Source organism: Herpailurus yagouaroundi, unplaced genomic scaffold (assembly GCF_014898765.1).
Source record: "Herpailurus yagouaroundi ecotype Mexico unplaced genomic scaffold, PumYag 140, whole genome shotgun sequence".
Classification (NCBI taxonomy): domain Eukaryota; kingdom Metazoa; phylum Chordata; class Mammalia; order Carnivora; family Felidae; genus Herpailurus; species Herpailurus yagouaroundi.
In genome coordinates this window covers 3115546-3139419 of record NW_024412395.1, presented here as the reverse complement: position 1 = coordinate 3139419, position 23874 = coordinate 3115546, and the positions used below count along the sequence as shown (strand labels likewise).

General features: G+C 45.9%; 2 protein-coding genes across 8 annotated transcripts in view; one reads left to right on the top strand and one right to left on the bottom strand.

Annotated features, from left to right (window-relative positions):
• Window positions 1-9787: 9787 nt before the first annotated feature.
• SFT2D3 (SFT2 domain containing 3) lies at window positions 9788-12592 on the top strand. Its single transcript, XM_040474731.1, has one exon. It carries the CDS (start codon window positions 9813-9815, stop codon window positions 10467-10469), a length of 657 nt encoding a protein of 218 aa, XP_040330665.1. The 5' UTR covers window positions 9788-9812; the 3' UTR covers window positions 10470-12592.
• A 991-nt stretch (window positions 12593-13583) lies between these two features.
• The window catches only part of WDR33 (WD repeat domain 33), a 110596-nt gene continuing 100305 nt past the window's right edge, over window positions 13584-23874 (bottom strand). For 3 of the 7 annotated variants that reach the window (XM_040474719.1, XM_040474721.1, XM_040474720.1), the window contains 5 exons: window positions 22055-22493; window positions 17710-17873; window positions 17505-17597; window positions 16425-16640; window positions 13584-14234 (listed from right to left, as the gene is read on the bottom strand). In XM_040474719.1, the coding sequence (XP_040330653.1) occupies window positions 14005-14234; window positions 16425-16640; window positions 17505-17597; window positions 17710-17873; window positions 22055-22493 (1142 nt within the window). In that variant the 3' untranslated portion in view covers window positions 13584-14004. Of the gene's footprint in view, window positions 14235-16424; window positions 16641-17504; window positions 17598-17709; window positions 17874-22054; window positions 22494-23874 lie in introns of those variants that run through there. The other 4 variants (XM_040474723.1, XM_040474724.1, XM_040474725.1 and 1 more) reach the window with 3 other exon arrangements.

Sequence of the window (23874 nt, the reverse complement as noted above, 5' to 3'; positions counted from 1 at the left end):
ATGCTAAAACAGTAACAGTTTTAGATTTTTAAAAAATGTAAAATGTAGACTAGCTGCAGCAATCAGACACAAAAAAACAAATACAAGGCATCCAAATTAGCAAAGAGGAAGTAAAATTGTCTCTATTTGTTGATGATAAGATACTATATACAGAAAACTCTAAAGACTCCACCAGAAAACTATTAGAACTGACAAACGAATTCAGTAAGGTTGTAGAACACAAAATTAATATACAGAAATCTATTGAATTTCTATACTCTCATAATGAAGTAGCAGAAAGAGAAATTAAGAAAACAACTACTATTTACAATTATACCCAAAAGAATAAAATACCAGGGAAGGGGAGGGGGAGGGGGAAGGGGAAGGGAAGGGAGGGGAAGGGAAGGGAAGGGAAGAGAGGGGAAGGGAAGGGAAGGGAAGGGAAGGGAAGGGAAGGGAAGGGAAGGGGGGAGGGAAGGGAAGGGAAAGGAAGGGAAGGGGGAAGGGAAGGGAAGAGGGAAGGGAAGGAGGAAGGGAAGGGGGAAAGGAAGAATAAAATACCTGGGAATAAATTTAAACAAATATGTGAAAGACCTGTACTCTGAAAACATAGAAGACACTAATGAAAGAGATTGAAGATGACAAACACCTTCACATATGGGAAGATATTCCATGTTCATGGATTAGAAGAACAAATACTATTAGGGGCACCTGGGTGGCTCAGTTGGTTAAGTGTCCAACTTCATCTCAGGTCATGATCTCACAGTTCATGAGTTCAAGCCCCACGTCGGGCTCTGTGCTAACAGCTCAGAGCCTGGAGCCTGTTTCGGAATCTGTATCTCCCTCTCTCTCTGCCCCTCCCCAGCTTACGTTCTGTCTCTGTCTCTCTGTCTCTCAAAAATGAATAAAACATTTAAAAAAGATTAAATTAAATAAATAAATTTTTAAAAATAAATAAATAAAATAAACATTAAAATAAAATGTCCATAATGCCCAAAGCAATATACAGATCCAATGCAATCCCTACCAAAATACTAACAGCATTTTTCACAGAACTAGAACAGTCTATAATGTGTATGGAACCACAAAAGACCCCAAATAGCAAAGCAATCCTGAGAAAGATAAAGTTGGAGGTATTACAATCCCAGATTTCAACTTACACTACAAAGTTATAGTAATCAAAACAGTATGGTACTGGAAAAAAACAGACACATAGATCAATGGAACAGATTAGAGACCAGAAATAAACCCACACTTACATGGTCAAGTAATCTATGACAAAGGAGGCAAGACTATACAATAGGGTAAAGTTAGTCTTTTCAATAAATGGTGCTGGGAAAACTGGAGAGCTACATGCAAAACAACAAAACCGGACCACTTTTTTGCACCATACACAAAAATAAATTTGAAATGGATTAAAGACAGGGGCACCTGTATGGCTCAGTTGGTTATGTGTCCAACTCTTGATTTTGGCTAGGTCATGGTCTCACGGTTCGTGAGTTTGAGCCCCAGGTCGGGCTCTGCACTGACAGTGGGATCTTGCTTGGGATTCTCTCTCTCCCTATCTCTCTGTCCCCCACCACCTCCCCCACCCTCACCTTGCTCTCTCTCTCTCTCAAAATAAATAAACTTAAAAAATGGATTAAAGATTGAAATGTGAGACCATAAAGCTCTTAAAAGAAAACAGAGGCAGTAATCTCTTGGACATCGGCCTTAACAACATATTTATGGCTATGTCTCCTCAAGCGAAAAAAAAAAACAAAAGGAAAAATAAACTACTGAACTATACCAAAATAAAAAGCTTTCTCACAGTGAAGGAAACAATCAGCAAAATGAAAAGGCAACTTACTGAATGGGAGAAGATATTTGTAAATTGTCTATCTTATAAGAGGTTAGTATTCAAAATATGTAAAGAACTTAAACACCAAAAAAAAAAATCTGATTAAAAAATGGACAGAGGACCTGAATAGACATTTTTCCAAAGAAGACATACAGATGGCCAACAGACACATGAAAAGATGCTCAATATCACTAAGCAGCAGGGAAACACAAATCAAAACCACCACGAGCTATCACTTCACACATGTCAGAATGGCTAGTATCAAAAAAAGAGATCAAGAAATAACAAATGTTGGCAAGAATGTGGAGAAAAGGAAGCTTCTGTGCACCGTTGGGGGAAATGTAAATTGGTTGCAACTGCTGTGGAAAACAGTATGGAGGTCCCTCAAAAACTTAAAATTAGAAATACCATGTGATCCAGTAATTCCATGAATGAGTGTCTACCCAAAGAAAACAAAACCACTAATTTGGTAAGATATATGCACCCCTGTGTTTACTGCAGGATTATTTACAATAGCCACAATGTGGAAGCAACCCAAGTCTCCAGCAACAGATGAACAGATAAAGAATAGTGTGTATGTATATGTATATATGTATACATATATGCACACGTATATATATAGTATGAATACTATACATACTAGTATGTAGATACTAGTAGAATACTATTCAGCCATAAAAAAGTATGAAATCTTGCCATTTGCAACTCCTGGATGGACCCAGAGGGTATTATGCTAAGTGAAATAAGCCAGAAAAACAAATAGCATATGATTTCACTTACATGTGGAATCTAGAAAAGAAAACCAACCAAGCAACCAACACACAGACTCTTGAAATACAGAGAACAAACTGATGGTTGCAGGAGGGGAGGTGGATGAGGGGACAGGTGAAATAAATAAAAGGGATTAAAAGGTACAAACTTTCAGTTATAAAATCAGTAAGTCATGGAGATGAACAGCACAACATAGGGAATATAGTCAATAATTTTGTGATAGCATTGTACAGTGACAGACGGTGACCACCCTTACCATGGCGAGCACTGCATGATGGATAGACTGTCAAGTCGGGTGCTTGGGGGGGCTCAGTCATTAAGGACCTGACTTCAGCTCAGGTCGTGATCTTGCAGTTCATGAGTTCTAGTCCTGCACTGGGTGAGCTTGAGCCCGGCTTCAGGTAAAACACGAGCCCTAGGTTGAGCTCCACTTCTTTCTCACTCTCTCTCCTTCTCTCTCTGACCCTCACTCACTTGCACCCTCTCTCTCTCAAAAAAAAACAGAACAAAACAGAAACTGTTAAATCAGTATGTTGTACACCTGAGACTAATAGAACATTGTATGTGAATTTTATTTCAATAATTTTGAAAAATGAAGAAAGGCCCAATAAACATATGGGCCTAATAAACAATAAAAGCAATGTACATAAAGATGTGTGTGGGATACCATTTTTAGTGGAAAAGTCCCATCACTAACACCATACTCCCTATTGCCTATTTCCTGTTTCATTTTTCCTTCATAGCAACACCAACTTCAAACATACTATATGTATTATCTAATATCACAACACATATTTTCTATTTATTATCAGCTTTTCTCTACTAGAATGCAAGTTCCTTGAAGGTAGAGATTGTTTGTATAATGATTGCTAATTCTCAAACCTTAGAATAGAGACTGCACTATAGTAGGCTCTTATAAAATATTTTTTGAATGAATCTCACATTGTCAAAACTTAAAAGAATGATAATGCTTAGTATTGGTGATGTTTTAGAGAAAAAGACATTCTCATATACTATTTTGTAGATAAACAGATGAATTTTGTACAGATTTGCCATATATAAAAAATGTAAATGTAGAAGTTTTTGAGAAAAAATTTTAATAATATTGCAAAAGAAGAAGATAGTGTGTATTTTTTTTTAAGTTTATTTACTTATTTTGAGAGAGGAAGAGAGAGTGAGTGGGGCAGGGGTTGGGGGGCAGAGAGAGAGAGGGAGAATCCCAAGCAGAGAGAGAATCCCAAGCAGGCTCCGGCACAGTCAGTGCAGGGCCCGACGCAGGGCTCAATCTCACGTACCATGAGATCATGACTTGAGCTAAAATCAAGAGTCAGATGCTCAACTGACTGAGCCACCCAGGCACCCCAACAATGTGTACTTTTAAAAACTCCAAGTTCAGCACACAAGATCAGCTATGTTCACTGTCTGGCCCATAGAAAGGCACCCTCAGTTTAGCTTGTGTGTTTCCCCTGAGTCCTCCTTTGGAAGTAGGCAGTGCCTGCTTCTCTGCCCCCAGGTCCACCCACAAGGGCGCTGGTGCACAAGGGCAGACCCCCCCATAGGCAACAGCAGGGGCGCCCTCAGGTTAAGCAAGCCAACCACCACAAAGCCTTGCAAAACAGTGAGAAATCCTGTGATGGGGCCTCCAGTTTTGCTGTGAGCCAGCTCCTGTGTGAGGTGGCCCAACTCCTTGGTTTCCCGCTGAAGCTGAAGGAGACAACCCAGGGGAAGGTCCCTGTTCAGGCAGCCCCTCTGCTGGGGCAGGCAGCAGGGTGCATGGTGCCCTCACATGGGACATTCAGCTACAGCCCTCTTGTGGGGGAACAAGCTGTCCCAGCCACACACTCTGCCTTTCACCAATGCCCACCAAAGCCAGTAGCAGCCCCCAGTCATGATGATCACCAAAATACCCCCCATTTCCAGTATGCTCCACACTGCACTGTCCAATACAGCAGCCACTGGCCACGTGTGGCTACTATAAACATGACTGGATTTATATAATTATATATGAATTGAAATACATTATGAAGTAATATATTTTATATATTACTTAGGTCCTATGTGTAAATCATAATATCATAAATAATGAATTAAAATTAAAAAGTTCAGTTCTTCAGTCTCACGAGCAACCTTCCAGGCACCCAGAGCTACATGTGCTTAGTGGCTACGAACCTGGACAGCACAGGTCCAGAGCATTTCTGCAATGACAGCAAAAGGTCTACAGGACAGCAGGTGTCTACAGGCTCTGCTGCCCCCCCCCCCAAAGCCAGCCATCAGGATGGACAGGAGTCATCTGATCGGTAAGTCCTTTGCCACCCCTCCTGGGGAAGGTGAGCAGGGTCAGGCGATCTGGAGGTGATGGTGCAGCCCGGTGACCCTGTGGAGCCCTCTATGCAATGCAGTCTTCTGTGTCGCAAAGCATGATGCTTACCCAACTCAAGATTAACAAGAAAATCCAACAAAACCAGGGCAGAGTGTTGGGGGCCAAGAAGGAGGGATGCAAAGAAATAAGACTTGAGAAGATCACAAGTATGTAAGCAGTTAGGTATTGCTTTTAGTAAATGAAAAAGGAAACTCCTCAAGGCCTTGGAGGTGTCACAGTCAGTGCACAGGAGACCACTGTGCTGTGTGGATCATGAAGGGGTGACCCAGAGGCAAGGGGCCTCAGGAAGGGAGAGGGTCAGCCCAGGGGCAGGGCCTGCATTAGCAAAGCCAGAGGAGTCACCCAGCTGCTGGGGCCCAATGGCCCCAGAAAGAGCCCCTCAGAGCAGGGTGAGAGCTGCTGGGGTCTAAAGGGGCAGGCCTAGAATGCCAGATAGGGAATCTGAAATTCAATTTTTAGAAGCAGAGGGGCTATTGAAGAATGTTAGGCACAAGAAGAAATGAGTAGAAGGGCCCCTGGGTGGCTCAGTCGGTTAACTGTTGGACGTTGGCTCAGGTCATGACCTCAGAGTTAGTGAGTTCGAGCCCCACATCAGGCCCTGTGTTCACAGCTCAGAGCCTGGAGCCTGCTTCGGATTCTGTGTCTCCCTTTCTCTCTTTCCCTTCCCTTGCTCATGCTCTGCCTCTCTCTCTCTCTCTCTCTCAAAAATAAACATAAAAAAAATTAAAAAGATGGGGCGCCTGGATGGCTCAGTTAGTTAAGCATCCGACTTCGGCTCAGGTCATGATCTCGTGATTCGTGGGTTTGAGCCCCATGTCAGGCTCTGTGCTGATAGTTCAGAGCCTGGAGCCTGCTTTAGATTCTGTGTCTCCCTCTCTCTCTGTCCCTCCCCTGCTTACACTCTGTCTCTTTCTCAAAATTAAAGTAAAAACATAAAAAAAATTAAAAAGAAAAGAAATGAGTAGACTTCAGCTTTGCACAGAGAAGGTGGGTGCCAGCACATCACTGTGCTGAAGGAAGAGTGAACTGGGCATTTCAGGGGGAGGCCTGGGCGGGTGCAGGAGGACATTACTGAGCAGGAATGGGCCACTGCAGACAGGGAAGGAAGGGAGATGCCACTCTGGAAACACCGCAAAGGAGCGTGGGTAACACCTGGAACTGCCTGGCTCTAGGGATGTCTCCCTTGAGGTAGAGATTGGATTTGGGGAGTGGGTTCTGCTTCCTTAGGTCAAGTTGAAAATCCTCAGTAAAATAAAAGGCTTGCTTCAGCCCCCTTTCCCCTCTGGGTCATGGGAGCTGGGATCCAACTACAGTGGGAAGGGAAGAGCAGCCATCAAAAGAGACTGCTGGACACCCCCATCTCCAATGCTGTGAATTTTACTGTACTTGGCAACAGAAATGTCTGGTGACCTTGTTATGAACGATTTTGCTGACATAGTGGGATGAAGAGGGTTCAAGGAAGAACAGGGCTAAGTGGAGATGTGGGGTTGACAGATTCTTTAAATGAATTTTGCTGCAGTAGCTGGAGGGCAGGTGGTATCCAGGGATGGTTTCATTATGTCCTTCTATCAGTGCAGGAACCAAACCTGAACATATTGTCAGCTTTCATGCAATTCGATCCTAAGGAAGATTGCCTTGTACATTAGGAAACCAGAACTTACAGCCCTGCTCTACCACCAACTTTTGGCTGGGGGGGTGGGGGGGTGGGTAGGCAGTTTATTTAACTTCCTGGTATTCCAGTTTCCCCTAATCTGAGTAAACTGTCTTCTGCATCTCATAGCTGCATAAATGATTAGGAAAAAGTCATTTGTGGACCACTATTCTTTCTGTCTCTATCAATCTGACCACTTCATAGAAGTGGAATATTACAGTACTGGCCACTTTGTGACTGGCCTATTTCACCTAGCACGATTTTCTCAAGGTTCATCCATGTAATAGTATGTGTTAGAATTTCTTTCCTTTTAAACACTGAATAGTATTTCATTGTCTGTATACACTACATTTTGCTTATCCACTCATCTTGGATGGACACTAGGTTGCTATTGTTAATAATGCTACTATTAACACGGATGTACAAGTATCTCAAGACCCTGCTTTCAATTCTTTTGGGTATATACCCAGAAGTAGAATATTGGATCACATAGTAATTCTATTTTTAATTTTTTGAGGAAGCACCATACTGTTTTCCATAGCAGCCGTACCACCTTCTATTCCTACCAACAGTGCATGTTACAATTGCTCACATCCTGGCCAACACTTGTTATTTTCGGTGTGTTTTTTAAATGTTTATTTATTTATTTTGAGAGAGTGTGTGTGCATCCACAAGTGGGAGAAGGGCAGAGAAAGAATGTCAAGCAGGCTCCTCCACACTCATCTAGACCTGACATGGGGCTCTATATTATAACCATGAGATCATGACCTGAGACGATCTTATAATCATGAGATCATGACCTGAGCTGAAATCAAGAGTTGAACACTCAACTGACTGAGCCACTCAGGTGCCCCAGTGTTTTGTTTTTATTTCATAGTAGCCATCCTAATGGTTTTGCTCATGGTTAGTGATCCAAGATGATCACCATTATTACCAAGTGCAGAAGAATTTCAATCTAAAATGAAACCAGAGGACAGGAAATGGACGTGCTCTCAGGAAAACAAAACTTAAGAACTGAAAAGCTGATTTCCTCTAAATCCTCAGTTTACAGAAGACAGAAATTTATCTCCTGACCAAGGAACATCCATCAAGGCTCTCTCCCCATCTGGGAACCAATGAACTTACCATTTGGACTCTGGCTGGATTCCCCCATCTTTGCACTCCTTGCCAATAAATACAGCCCACCACACCCCAAATACTTACTGGGAGTCACCTGTAGCTTGCTAAAGTCTGCATTCCCCAAACTGTAATTCCTCTGCTTTTCCCAATTAAATTCAATTCTGATAATTCAAGCTTGCCTCAGTTTACCACTTTAGGTTGAGGTAACAAATCATAATGTATGTTGAGAAAGAATAATGTATATCAGGATGCAATCAGACAGAAAATATTAAAGAGAATTTAATGGGGACAACGGTTACACAAGTAACAGAAAGGCTGAGAAGCCAGAGATGACACCAGCAGAAAGCCATGAACACCTGCCTCTTCCTAGGGTAGAGGAGGAAAGAGCATTACCTGTCCATTAGCTAGCGTCATGTTCTGTCACTGTGGGGAAGCTAGTACCAAGGTGATGAGGGGAGCTGTAGTGCAGCCAAAAGAAAATACCCCGGCTTCTCTGCATCAGTGCCTCTGAAGCCAGGTGACAGAGGATTACTGGAAACAGCTATAGAGGCAGGCACTGCCTCTCATCCCCGGTACAAAGGAGTGTAGGGTACGAATGGTCTTCTGGGGCAAGCAAGCCAAAGACCTGCCCAACAACAGACTGCTGTACAACTTACCGGTACTGTCCTTTACATTACAAAAGGACTTCCATATCATCATATTTAAGTTTGCAGGAGCTATTTATGAAGTTTAGCAAAATAGGTGTTTCAGTCGATGGCTTCAGGCCAGATCCCTCTCAAGCACCTTTACTACACCAGAATTGACAGCTTTGTGCATTTGCAGCAGCCTTTCAAGTCCTAGAAAAAGGGAGACAAAAGAGACCCTGTGCTTGAGTTGCTGGCACAGCCTTAAACAAATAAACTTTCACAACTGGGAAAGGTGAGAATGTCAGCCGTAGGCAGTTGCAGGTGTGGCTAGATCTGAACGTCCAGGAGCAGGAATTAGCCAGGTGGAAACAAGAGAGCACAGAAACCATGGAGGAGACCTGCTGGGTGTGACCTTTGTGAGTAACCCCAGACAGGCTCTGAGGAAGAGCAGGATCCCTGGGAGCCACCTCAGAACAGATCTAGGAATTGACTGAAGTATGGGCAAGCTTATCACTGATCTGCCCATAAATCAGGAGACCGGGACCCAAAGACGCCAGGAGCACAAAAAGGTGAACCAAAAATATAAGGCAGGGGGACCAACAAGTCTTGCACATAGGTCTTGAAGGAGTCAAGAAGCCTCTGATGAAATGGTGAACAGAAGATAAGCAAGTAGGTCGGGTGGCGGGGGGGGCGGGGGGGTAACTCTTCATTTATCAATTCCGGAAGCCTTCCCAAAGAAACCACCTAAGTCCTGAGCTCTAAGCTTTCTTAAAAATTAATTTATGAATGGGGCGCCTGGGTGGCGCAGTCGGTTAAGCGTCCGACTTCAGCCAGGTCACGATCTCGCGGTCTGTGAGTTCGAGCCCCGCGTCGGGCTCTGGGCTGGTGGCTCGGAGCCTGGAGCCTGTTTCCGATTCTGTGTCTCCCTCTCTCTCTGCCCCTCCCCCGTTCATGCTCTGTCTCTCTCTGTCCCAAAAATAAATAAAAACGTTGAAAAAAAATTAAAAAAAAATTAATTTATGAAGAACTGCAGATTAGCATACAGTGTTAAGTAATACGGAGATTCTCCCAATGGCAACATCTTGCAAAACTACAGCACGGTACTGATACCCATAAGCTCAAGATACAGAACTGTTCCATCGCCACCCCAAGGGTCCCTCGTGTATCCTTTTATAGCCACAACCCACCCCGCCCCACAACTAACTTTTAATGACAGGACATAATCCAGACAGTAACAGCTCCCACCTGGAACAGTTAGCCTGGGCCGCTGCTAACCCAGACAGAAGTCTGCAGAGGGGCGGCCCCGCCCCTTTCACGCAAGCTGCAGGCCCCGCCCCCCCGCCGGGGCCGACCAACAGCCATCTGGAGACGAGCCGCTTCCGTCAGCGACCGAGAAAAACCGGAAGTCGGCGCCAGTCTTCCCCTCTCGCGGCCGCTCCGGCCAAAATGGCGGACCTCCATCGCCAGTTGCAGGAGTACTTGGCGCAGGGGAAAGCCGGCGGGCTGGCGGCCGCGGAGCCGCTGCTCGCTGCAGAAAAGGCGGAGGAGCCCGCGGCGGGGGGCGGGCCGGCAGGGGCGTGGCTGGGCCGCGCGGGTCTACGCTGGACGTGGGCGCGGAGCCCCGCGGAGCCAACGGCGGCAGTGACCTCAGCGTGCTTTCCCAGCGTGACGCGCGCGCAGCGGCTGGTGGCGAGCGGCGTGTGCCTGCTGCTGGCCGCGCTCTGCTTCGGCCTGGCCTCGCTCTACGCGCCCGTGCTGCTGCTGCGCGCCCGCAAGTTCGCACTGCTCTGGTCCCTGGGCTCTGCGCTGGCGCTAGCTGGCGGCACGCTATTGCGGGGCGGCGCGGCGTGCGGGCGCCTGCTGCGCGGCGAGGAGACGCCGTCGCGGCCAGCGCTGCTCTATGTGGCCGCACTGGGCGCCACGCTGTACGCGGCGCTCGGGCTGCGCAGTACGTTGTTCACGGCGCTAGGCGCCTGCGTGCAGGTGGCCGCTCTGCTGTCCGTGCTATTCGGTCTCTTGCCCCGGGGTGCGGTCACCGCGCTGCGGCTAGCGCTCGGGCGCCTGGGCCCGGGAGCCGGCCTCGCCAAGGCGCTGCCGGTGTGAGAAGCCCCGGGGCCCGTGCTGTCGAGCAAGGGCGGACGGAGGGCCTGTACGGAGGCGACGCGGAGCCCGGTCCCGCGACGCGCCGTCGGAGGACCACCGGGAGCCGGTCCCTGGCGCGGCGCGGACGGAGCCAAGGACTGCGCCCGCCGTCTTCCAGATCGCGCTGGGTAGAGGCTGCTCCGTTGTTGTGCCACCGAACCTGTCACCTTTGAGCAGCTGTTCTAAAACTGAGACTTGAGCCGCCTCGGAAGCTCTTCGGTTTCAGCGTCTTCCGCCTTACTGTTGCATGTGCTATGAAATCGGGATGTTGTGGTTGACTTGGTGAGAGTACTGCTGTGAAACACGGTAAATTGCTTTTGCGTTAACCGTGGTCTTAGATTGAGCGCAGTAAAAAATGAATGGCTCTTCAGTTTTAATTAGCTGCCCTTGTGACTTTTCTCAGACTTCTACCTTTTGTCGTTTCAGAAATCCAGTGGTAGATTGTAGTAGCTTAGCTACAATACCCTTTTCTTTGGCTCTCGAAAATTTATTCTTCCTCATTCAATGAGTGGATTCTTAAGGGTATCAAATTAAACACTAAATTTAGCCACCAGGTTTTTATTTAAGTACTTTAGTTAAGACCGTTTACCTTGGTTTTTCTTTTTTTTTTTTTTTAGTGAAATTGTAAACATGGTGCCTTATAAAATTGAAGAAAAATTGGTTTTGTATTAGACATGAAAGCAATGGACCAAAAAGTAAATGCCCCAAGCATGACCTGTCGATGATGCTATGAGAGGTCCCTGGGCAGAACTGGGTTGGGGACTCCTGCCAGACAAGAGACTTCTACATGCAAAGTTCTGTATTTGACGGAAATCGTGGATTTCTACAAGTCCTAATTTATCATTCCTAGTTTTACTACCTGCTTTTTAAAGTGCAATTTATATTTTGTAGGCTAATTCTAATGCAGTGTAAGATGCTTTTCATATCTGACACGTTGCCTCTTAGGTTCAGCATTTACTCTTGTCTTTGACTTCATTGCATACCCTAATGTATTGCCAAAAAGTTCGGACTCAGTATTCTGATGAGTCCAGAAAACATGTTTTGTTAGTAGCTCTATATTAACTAGAAAGTAAATGTACTTAGGATTTTCAAATTCTTTATCAGTGGGTCTCAGTTCACATCAAAATTACTTGAAAAACCAGATCAATTCAGCCAGAATCTGGAGAGGGGCGGCGGGGAACCCAGGCCTCAGTAATTTTTTTAGAGCTCTCCAGATGATTCCCTTGTTCAGCTAAGGTGGAGAACTACTTTTCTGTGCACTGGATTGCACAGTTTGAAAATAATTATTTTCTGGGGCTGGATTCCACTTTGCCTAAACAGGTGTGTCAGGCAGCAATAGAGCATTGCCTCCTTTTGCTCAATATTTATATTCCTAGATCCTGATCAGTGTCCTAATCCCTGCCCCAACTTCATGGGGGCTCCGCACCCCAGTATTCTCTAAGAATTACTGCCTTGTTCCCCTTTCAGTAAACAGGGCTACTTACCTACCTCAAGAGGAACAAACAAGAGGGTGTTTGTAGTAAAAGCACATGTTTTTAGAGGGACTTTTTTTTGTAATTGGAAAAAACTTGTGCCATTGGCTGCTCCTTCTATCCCCTAGTTAAATCTCTGTCGTAGTTCTCAATTTCTCTAGAATTTGCACAGCTGAAGATCTGACAGTGTTTAGCCCATTTTTGTGTTGATGCTGTTATGGTTTTTTTTAATTGTTTTCCCAGCATTTTCTCAAGAATTCAAACACCGAAAATGTAGCGTTTATAAAATTCAAAGCACAATACCTTGTATGTACTTGGTAGTAATGTTCTAAAAGTTCCTAAGTATTCAGTAAATTACAGTGTAAAGATTGCAGTTTTTTTTAAAGGAATTCTTTCTCAAAATGTGATGTGGTTATGTTTGCTGAGGTACTGTATTGTTTAAAGCTGAAGCCTAAAATGTTACGATGGTAAAGATCTTAGCACATGAATCTCAGAAAAAGCCTCTCAATATGGGTTTGGTCCCTGGATCCCATTTTAGCTTATCGGAATTTGATTACAACTTCTTAAGCTGTGCCAGTGGAGGACAAATAAAGAACGTCCCACAAACTTGAAGCATTCTGGAGCCTCCTAATCGTGTGTTTACACTGACATGCTGGTAAACGTCCTTATATTTCAAAACAAAGTGAAAATTATTCACTTGTAGTCTCTAGGTTCTAGCACCCTGAAGAGCAGTGTGTGTGCAGAAATAACTTACCTTTTGCTATGTTTTACATTGATAGGGAACCAATTAAGAGGGTTTTGTTATCTGTCCACCTGTGCCAGCATCCCTGTCTAGGCAAACGCTGAGACTCCCAGCATCAATGAACTGGCCAGGTCAGCTGGTCTCCAGTACCAAATTGAAGCTGGCAAAGTAATAAGATGTTAGGGCGGCCACGGGAATATCCTTTGAGTAATAGTTTTCTTATAAAACAAAGTGTGTGTAGAGAAAATATGGGGTTATCAAACTGAACTTTTGCTTCCAATCCAAACCGGGCCAAATGTTAACATTTATTTAAAACTAAAGGAGTTTGTTGGGGATGAGAACTTCCTGGCTTTAAGCTAGAACTATCCCCTGCCTTAAACACTGGTAGGAGAGAAAGTTTTGCAAAATTGTTTAGGAGATATTTGGTCTATTCCTTAAACAATTTGTGACATGATGTACAGTAATCAGAAGGGTACATGTAGTTAATTTCTGGCTTGCATCAGGAACAAGAGAATTCAAGTCTAAGTGTGATTACCAGGAGATGCACCCAAGGGCAAACCCCTACTTGCACAGCCAGAATATTTTTTTTCTTTGGAGTAGAATTTTCCACCTGCCAGAGCTGGTGGGTAGCTAAGGCTTTGGATCCACATCAGACTGTGTTATAGTTTCAAAGTATTTCTCACTCTTACAAAAATAAGTGTGACAGAATAGGTAGAGGAGGATTTAAGACAAAGTTCACAGATAAAGTTAACTTCGACGGCTTAGAGGTACCCATCAAGTGTGCTCACAGATACAAGCTGTAACTATACACCCCTCAGCAGCCTGGGTGCGGTGGGAACGAAGGGTTCCTTAAGGCAAGCATTTCACAACTAGTTTTCTGTTATTTCTTGCATAAATCACATTCTGTATTCATACAAAAACAACTTAATGTTTTTCTCTGACAAACTGTACATATAGAAACATTTCCAATTGGACATGAACTTAAATTTGTGGAGGCTCCATGTTGCGTGACACCTAAAAAAAAAAAAAAAGATTCCAGCTTTTCTCTTCACAAAACAGTGGGAGTCAGGGCAGTGAGGGTGGACAGGACAGAACGAGGCCGGCCACTCTGGGTCGCCAGCAGCAGTCTTCATCTCGACCTCATTAGGGGCTCCTGGGCTTCAGCTGCCCCAGAAAAAGTTCAGGGCTACATGGTGCAGGCTTCCTTTTGTTTCTCTTGGTAAGTCCACAAGAAGTTCTTAAATACTGTCCAGAGAGGCCTTGGGATACTCAGCCCCAACTTCTACCGACCCCTTCCACCACCCCTTGAAGCTCCTCGCCGTGGCGGGCCAGAGTTCATGTTACTCCCTCTACCCCAGTTACTGCTGCTACGGCCCCCTCTGGAAGGAGTACCGCTGCCCGGAGGGCCCCCAAAAGGTTCATCTCTGTGGTAGCCGTCGTGGTGATCCCCATCCAAGGAGCTGGAGCGCCCAGATTTTGGCACTCTCTGGGAAGGTCCTGGGCCCCCTCGGCCTGAAAGAAAACAAATTGATTTCACATGTTACTTTTTTATATCCGAGACTGTTAATCTAAGTCCTGGTGCAAACTCTTAATGGTGATAGTGGAAGGAACACTCTGGGTCTTTAAAACAGAGTTCTGAAGACATGAGCAGTGGCACTTGGAGGGTTAGAAGTCGTGCCTCCACCCTCTGGTCACCACTGTCGCAATCCCACCCAGCTTGGGGCTGTGTTCCTCAGTAACCACACATGCTCCCCGAGGCTGTGTGATGGACAGGACAGGAAACCCAAGGTAAACACGGAGCACCTCTGGGAGCCACAGACCACGCTGGGCCACGTCTCTAGCAAGTGTATCTTCACTCTCTTGTGCCACCAGGGGTTATTCTGTTCTGGGGAGACTTGAAAGGCAACTAAGAACTTTGGAAGCAACTAAAAAATACAAACTGTTGATGTTAATTACAATGTGTTATCATTATCCCACAGCTGTGGCATTTTTGTTTTAAATAGTAAAAGTATTTCTTTAAAAATAAGCAATTAAAAAAAGGAAAAAGAAAACTCAGCTTTCAGAATTATTTCTCCCAGGGATAGGTTTTTTTTTGTTTAAATTTTTTTCAATGTTTATTTTTGAGAGACAGAGCATGAGTGGGGGAGGGGCAGAGAGAGGGAGACACAAAATCCCAAGCAGGCTCCAGGCTCTGAGCTGTCAGCACAGAGCCTGACACAAGGCTTGAACCACAAACCCTGAGATCATGACCTGAGCCAAAGTAAGACACTTAACCAACTGAGCCACCCAGGCGCCCCCTCTCCCAGGGATAGTTTTATCTGTTCCAGACTTGGACACAAAAACCTTTTAGGTATATTAAAATTCTGACTTAAAAAATTTTTTTTCTCATGAGCTGAATTTGGTCATATATCCCATAATGTACTATCAGAAAACAACTGCCAACTTTATTTTGTCTTAATGTTTTTTTAATTTTTAATGTTTTTTTTTTTGTTTTGTTTTTGAGAGAGAGAGAGAGAGTACAAGCAGGAGAGAGGCAGAAAGAGAGGGAGACAGAAACCAAAGCAGACTCCAGGCTCTGATCTGTCAGCACAGAGCCCAATGTGGGGCTTAACCATGAACTGTGAGATCATGATCTGAGCTGAAGTCAGACGCTTAACCAACCAAGCCACCCAGGCAACTCTTTTTTGTCTCAAAATTTTGAATGGAATGTGAACAAGGAGGTTAGGAAAGCTAGCCAAAGGGGAAATGTTGGCTTCTTTTCCTACAAAGTGTAGCCCAGACCCACCTGAAGGTGACTGGGCAGAGAAGATGTCGTTAGGAAGTCATTTCCACACTAGCCATATGGCCTTGGCTCGGGACCCACAGGGGTCCTAAGTGCCCGTACTGACCAGCAAAAAAATGCGTGCTTAGGTAGGGAGACCTACCAGTGACATGAAGTAGTTTCTGAGGGTTTTGCTTTGAGAAGAACCACCAAAAACAAAAAGCACAACTTTGTAATGAAGAGACTGTAAATATGAGGCAGGTTAACTGGGCTTACTTTCTAGCAGCCTCCAAACTACCACATATGCAGTGGCCCAGCCTAATCTGAGACCACATGGTGGCTACTGTTCCTGGCTAAAAGTGCTACGTCCAAAATAAAGTTCCCAAGTTTCACGCAGTAGAAGTAATCTACTGCCCCTGAAAACACCCCTTCCGGACCATATTCCTCAAAGTCTTTGTGACTCTGAGCATCAGCAGTTCCTTCCAGACCCGGGAAACACAGAAGCTGGGAGAAGACCATTGTTCCTGCCACCAAGGAAAGCCTGGAGGGCCGGGAGCAGCCAGAAGCAGACAACACATGTGCCAATGAGAGCACGAGACACCCTGCTCTGGGGTACCCTAACGAACAGCAGGAGTGGAAGCCTGAAGGAACCAGGGAGGGGACTCTCGGAAGCAAGTGAAGGAGGCTAATGCAGAGGATGAGCCTGCAATCACAGAGTGAGGGCTCAGACTGTTGGTGTGAGCCCCAACAAGCTGTATCTGTAGCACATTTGGGGACATGTGCCTTTACACAGCCCAAGAACTGGAGAGGAGAATGGAGGAAGGACCCTGGGTATCCTGCCCAGAACGGATAGAACAGGAACACGGGGATGGGGCTGGCCTGTGGCCCCGCAGCCTTCTTGACAGAGCTCCCACCACTGTTGATCACTGGCCTCCACTGACCTTTGCCTCCTCGATCCTCAGACGGACCCCCCGGGGCTTCCATTTCTCTGTGCTCCGAGGTCCCCGGCCCGTCGTGCCAGGGGCGCTTTCGGGGTGGCAGGGATGCCATGTCCATGCCCTGCAGAGAAGAGGAACGTTCTCTGCTAGCTGGGGAATGACCGTCGTGAGGGGGATGATCAGGGCGCGGAGCATCACGGAAATGTTCATGACCTGGCCCTGAAACGGGAGACACAAGGCTAAGCATCTGACAATCTTCTAGTGTGACCGAAAGCAGGTGGAAATCATACCATTTAGTACCAACTTGAGAACCAATGTTCATTCATGCAAGAAAGGTATGCTGAACACCCACCTAGGCCACATCACGAGTACATAAAAAAAGGTCAAGATCAGAAATCAACGTACCTCTTAAAATAAGAGACAGGCAGCGTCCAGAAAAGTGGTTCTCAGACTTTTTAGTCTCAGGATGTCTTTACACTCTTAAAAATTACTGAGATTTAATTTATGAGACTTATATTTCATAAAATTTGCCATACTAGCAATTAAAGCTGAGAAAACTTTAATGCATTTAACTATATTTTCTGAAAACAAAGCCACTTCGTGGAAAGAATGGTGATGTTTTCTATTTAGACAAACCCCTCTGACATCAGGCTCAGAAGAAGAAAGGTGGATTCTCCCAGCCGTTTCTGCACTCAATCTACTGCAATAAAATGCTGCTGCCTCAAGGATCTGAAGACAATCCATCTTCCCATGGAGATGTGAGTTAGAAAAGAGAGGACCTGGGGGCACCTGGTGGACTCAGTTGGTTAAGTGTCCGACTCTTGGTTTTGGCTCGGGTCATGATCTCATGGTTTGTGAGTCTGAGCCCCACATCTGGCTCTGTACTGACAGTGAGGAGCCTGCTTGGGATCCTCTGTCTCCCTCTCTCTCTGCCCCTCCCCCCACTTGGTCTCTATCTCTCTCTCTCAAAATAAATAAACAGTAAAGAAAATGGACCTGGTGGGCCCCCAGAAGTCCCCAGACCGCACTCTATGAGCGGCTGGGCTCGGATCACCAGAAGCCACAGCAGCTCTCCTTCCTTACCTGGCTCTCTATTTCCATCCCAGGAGTCTGGTTTCCGTCCTCCTTCAAAGCGAGGGAACTCATCAGGAGTGGGGAGCAAACCCTTCCTTCCTCCTACACATGGGAACAACACAACAGCACACTCACGGACCATTTCAGGTGTGTCCCTAGCGGCAAACTCTCCAGCCCATCCTTGCCAAGCCCAGCATCCTCAGCACACACTCACCTCGCGGGGTACCCCGACCTCGACCTCGGAGATCTCTTCCTCGGGCCGATTCATCAGAAGGATCAAAATTCTCCTCTGGACCAAAGTCTTCAGGACCAGGAAAGCCATCCCTACCTCGGGGCGGGGCACGGCCTTCATGTCTTGGGGGTGCTCCTCTTCTAAAGCTGTCAGGGAAAAGCAGCAAAATATCCGCCTGATGAAACCCCTCACAGCTCTTGAGTTCATGTTTCAAAGAAACATAATGGTGTAAGAAAGTATGATGCTAACGTTAAATGGGAGGAAAAACAAAATAAAATTATGTGTTTTTTTTTTAAGTACAGATTTTATAGTCCCAATATTAAAGGCAAAAACAGGAAGGAAAATGTAGGGTTATGTTCATTTTCTCCGAAAGCTTTTAGGAGTAATGAAAGCAGTGAATACGTTTTAAGTGCTAATAATCATGCTTTCACTTTCAGATTCCATTTCATCCTCAGCACCCCATTATTAATTCCATTCTACCCATGAGTACACTGAGGCACAGAGAGGTAATGTCATTTATTTATGACACACAGTAAGTGTTGGGATTTGAACTCAGCCAGTCTTGACTCCAGCCCATGCTCTTTTACCACTGCCTTCCCAGTATTTTTCATGATCATTTACAATCAGAAAAGGGAGGGTACAGATTTATGACTGCCAACTGTACCAGACTCATTTGGGAACATCTGCTCTCCCGTCTGCCCTAGCCCACCGCTTCTATGCAGGGCTGGCCATGAACTTCACCCACAGCTCCACTCCACAGCTGACTGCTGTACAGGCAGGCACTTGGCAGCCCCCACACTGGCTAGCTGGCAGCCTAGAGCCCTGGCTGGCGGACAGGTTCAGTGTCCCTCAGGATTCTGGACCGGAGGCCAAGTTGGCCAAGAGTACTGCCAAAGCACAGCCATTACAAGAAGAGTGTCTGAGCCAGAGGAGGCCTGTGGGGAAGCAGAAAAGGGGCCTACAAGCAGAAATGGGGCATGAGCACGTGGAGAGAGGCCTTGGGGCTGGAGAATGGGTCAAGAGGAGTGAGGGCACAGGGCCAGTGTGCGCGAGCAGCTAGGCCTTTCACTTTTCTTGAGTCTCCATTCAGTTATCTTTTACTCCGTTTCACTTTGCAAAATTCCAAACCAAGAACACAGTTAAAAGAACAGAACAAACACCCAAGTGTCCTTCACCTAGACTGATCAGTTCTCTTCATTTTGTTTTTTTAGATTCATCAGTTCTTAGGACACTGCCATGTGTACTTTATCTTCTCTCTCCATCTACTTCCAAATCCACTTTCTAAGCCATTTCAAAATCAGTTGCCAACAACATGACCCTCATCCCTAACACCTCAGTATGTTTCTTCTAAGTACAAGGACTTTCTCCTACAGAACAATACCATTACCACTTGAATAACATGGAATATTCTTTAATACAGTCCAATTCAAATTTCTCCCATTGTCCTCAAAATGTCCTTTATAGTTGTTTTTAAATATAGATTTCAATCCTGATCACATACTGTTATTTAGTGGCCCTGTCTCTGGTCTACTTTATCTAGGACCTTCCTATATTTGATCTTTCATGATCCCAGCATTTTTTAAGATTACATCCAGATAAAACGAGGCGCCTGGGTGGCTCAACTGGTTGAGCATCCGACTCTTGGTTTCACCTCAAGTCATGATCTCACCGTTCATGAGATGCAGCCCCATGTCAGGCTCTGCACTGAGCATGGAGCTTGCTTAGGATTCTCTCTCTGTCTCTCTCTCAAAAATTAATAAATATTTTTTAAAAAAGATTCTCTCTCTTTCCCTCTTGACTCACACACATGCACTCTCTAAATTAAATTTTAAAATTAAAAAAAAAATCCATCTAGGTATTTTACAGAATGTACCACAATTTAAATTTATCTATTTCCTCATGACTAGACTCAAGTTAAACCTTTTGGACAAAACTGCTTATACTGTCTCAGTGATGCCGGGTTGTCTGCCTGTTTATGAGGTAAAAGTGGTGTGCTGAACCAAATTTCACTGTTGCAAATGTACACTTTCTTTCCTTCACAATTAAGGAATCTGTGGAGTGATCTATACAGGGTTTTAGTGTAAAAAGAGCTTTCCCTTTTCCACTCCAGCTATCTTTTTTAAGAACTGTCTTGGTCCTGTGGACCTTGACGACTCATGCTCCTGCAAGCAAAGAGGGTGTGCCCGGGACACTGGCTGAAATAACAACTAAACGTAAAGGTGGAATTGGCCAAAAGGAGATGAGTGGAGCAGGAAAAGTACAGCAGAGGGCGCTGTCTCCCTGGGACAGAGTCGGGGAGAATCCCCACGCCCCCAAACACCACAGGACTGGCCAGGCAACCATTACAAGGCTGCCCTAGTTACGACAAGAGAATCTAATGTGCCCTCATTAGAAAGTAGCTCCTATCAAGGACTTAACGTGTCCTCCGTAAAACTTGTACGTTGAAGCCCAAATCCCCAATGGGATGGTATTAGGAGACAGGCCTGTGAGGGGTAATTAAGATTAGGGGAGGTCATGGGCATGGGGGCTTTGTGATGGATCAGTGCCCTGGTAAGAAGGACACCAGCAAGGGCTTGCTCACTGTCTCTCTACTGTGCAAGGACACAGGGAGAAGGTGGCTGGCTGCCTGCAAGCCAGGGAGATAAGTCTCACCAAAAACCCACCCTGCTGGACCTGGACCTGTGACTTCAAGCCTCCAGAACTGTGAGAAAATAGACTCATGTTATTTAAACCTCCCCAGTCCTTGGTATCTTGTTATGGCAGTATGAGCTGATGAGTACATCCCCGAATGAACTGACCCTTCTCAAATACCTCTCCCCATTTGACAGATTCACTAATTCAACAGTTACTGAGCACCCATGCTGTGTCACCATTACTGCTCTGGGTCCTGAGGCCACAGAGGTACAGAAACAAAGCCCCTGCCCTGGGGAAGCGGTCATGTTCCTGGGAGATACACATAATAAGAAATAAACACATTGCTTAATGTCAAGCAGTGCTAAGTGCTATGAAGAAACAGGAAGCAGGGTGAAAGAACTGGGGTGAGAGGAGGAGGGCTCTGACTGTAGTGAGCCACAAACGTCTGCAGGACTGTGCTCCAGGCAGAGAAAACAGCACACACAACAGGAGCAGGAGCACCTCTGGCGTATTTGAAGAGAGATGTTAAGAGCACTAGGCTGTGGGTCTGTCGTTAACAGATGAAATACAATACAAACTGAGGCACAGTAAAATCTGAAACTGAACAAGGTGCAGAAGATTCAGGAAACTGGTGAAGGTTATGCTGATGCCAAAGCCACTGGAGATGCGGCTCCTGCAGACACACAGAGCCGTTTCGAAGATCCTTGAACACCACTGGTATACCTCGGATACCATTAAGACAGGCCCTCAAGAAAACTAGGAGCCCTTACGTCTTTTTTTAAAGAACTCCCCTCTGATGGCTGCTCCCCCACACCCCTTGGCCATCTTATCAACCATTCTTGTCTAACACATCCCGTGAGGAGGAGGGAATGCCAACCCTTGACTCTATCCTCTACTAGCAATGGTCCAAATGTGACAGGAAACACTGCGGCAGGGATGGACGGCAGGAGTGGCACACAGCACCGGCACCACAGTCTGCCAGCCTGGCCTGAAGCCGCTGGGACACTTCCGCCTGTCCGACGCGTCCACCTGTCCTAAAGTCAAACTGCTGATTCTCAGCATGGCCCCTCATCTGGACACTGCTGACAAGAACACTGATCTCACAATTCAGTGGCACACAGAAATGCTCAATTATCATCACCCCTGATGATAATTCTCAATTATCATCACCCCTGCGATTCACTAATTCTTGTTTTTGCTCCTTATTTCTTTATACCTTTTTTACCCTAGGCAAGCGGAGTGCTCAAGCCTGACCTTGCCCTAATTCAACAGCAGAATAATTTTTCAGCTTGATTCCACGGTGTTAAGCTCTTTAGGCAATTACACAAAAACAATCTCATAATTCCTTTACTCTCCACCTGGATTATCTGTATCATACTGCATCATTCTAAGAGAAGCTGGTGCCTTCTAATCAGGCCCCAGAAACTTGATACTATCCTGATGCTCACATCTCTTTAAAAGAACCAAAAAGTAAGCAAAAACAAAAAGATTCCTAAATTGCAAAGGTAAAAAAGAAGCACAAAAAGGTTAAAAAGCATAATTACTTGCTTCAAGTCTAAACGCAAAACCTAAAGAGGGTAGAACTAGCAATCAGTCCAGTGCCCCCTGCCCAGTGAAAGAGGAAAGAGACTTCTGGGGAGAGAACAGGGCCACAGCTCCAGGGAAGAGCTAGCAGACAAAGCGTCCGTCCCACCTTTCTTCTCTGCGCCCTCGAAAACGTGGGTCCTCAGGATCCCGGGGGAATCGTTCATCTCCAGGTCTGCGGCCTTCCCAAGCCCCCGGAGGGCCCCGAGCTGCGCCCCGGCCATCCCCCTCGCTGAATTCCCTGTGATCAGGCGGAAACGGAGGCCCGGGGCCCCCGCGCCTCCACTTCTCTTCTTGTGGTAAAGGTCCTCCTCGCCCCTCAAATTCACGTAATCGGTGGCCAAAGCGTTTGTCCGGGTGGAAGTCATCTGGTCTGCTGAAGTCGTCAGGGAAGTCGGGGTGAGGGCCACGCCTATCAGGGGGACCCCTGCAGTCCTGGCCGCCCCGGAAAGGCCCCCTCTCAGGCCCGTGCTCAGGGCCGCTGCTCTGCTCATGCCGCCTCTCTGACATGGGGCCCATGTGGTGGTTTGGAGGGCCGCGTGAGTCACCTAAAGGAAACAAAGCTGATTTTTACCTTGTCTTCCAGGAATCCTGCCAACACAGGTCTGATTTTCAGCATCTTAAACTCTCAGAAAGCATTCTGGCATTTAGAATGTTTTCCCTCCTTAGCTCTCAGCACACTCAGGAGACAAATCCCTCAGGCATCATCTAATGGAAGAATGCAGGTTTTGGGGTGCAGATTTCAACCTCATCACTCACTAGCTAAGCAACTCCACCTAGGGCAAATTATTAATCTCAAATGAGATTAGCAACTACTTGGCTGCTGTGAGGATTAATTCAAAAAACATGAGTCTCCCAGGCAAAAGGACAAGCACCCCTTCCTGTCCCCATTCCTTCAGTGACTTCCTTAGGCCTGCCTGCCCCCCACCCAGGGAGGAGACGACAGAGAACACCCATGCAGCAGGCCAGAAAGCCAAGCACAGGGAGGCCACCTCTGCACCTGAAAAGGCCCTCAAAGCCCAGGGTGCTGTACCTCCACTTCCTCCACCCCTGAGGTCGCCCTTTTATCCTCCACTTCATTTAATTGATTTGTTAACTCACACTTTGATTCTTTTTTTTTTTTTTTTTTGACAGGGAATACTTTATTCAAGCCCATCAGAGAAATGGACAGCTTGGGTCAGTAACAAAGCACACTTTGACTCTTAACAAAATCCTCTGAAAAGCACATGGAACCACAGGCCTCCCTAATAACTGCCTGGTGACCAAACAGCCTTGCTATGCTTCAGTTTGGGGGTTTATACAAACACATTTTCCTGCCCCTTCGCATGAATGATATATATCCCTCATCTGTAAGAATTATCACCATTCTTTGCAGACAGCGTTTGGAAACCCACTAGAGATTTTTTGAAAATACTTTAATGTATGTAATATATTCAACATCCTGAATAAAAATGGAAACGGGCCAATTAAACTTGTGATGGTTACCTAAGCTCACTTCTTAACCTTGGAGGGATTTGTTCTCCTGGCTACTGAACTACTGCAGCCATCGTAAATAGGTACCTATTTTCTGTCAGGGTACAATTCAAACCAAGCATTTTTAAAGGTAGGTAGCAAAGGGCCCCTCTTGTTCCAAAACAACTAGGTTTTTAGGATGGACTTCCTCTGAATGCCTCCTCCTGCCCCGCTCGCGCCTTTCCCCGCTTCTCCCTGGCAATAAAGATGAACACCCTCTCCTCGAGCCACAGCCAGCCAGCTTTTTCCCCTCCCATGCCCTTCCTCATCCCTCTTGTTCCTTTCTCTTGGCCATTTCAATCCCGCCTCACCATTCAACATGAATAAAAAACTTGTAAATATCAGTATAAAAAAACACCACTAGAAGGGTTCTCTCTGCTCCTAAGCTCTTCCTGCCTCCCGCTCTTTACTTCAGTA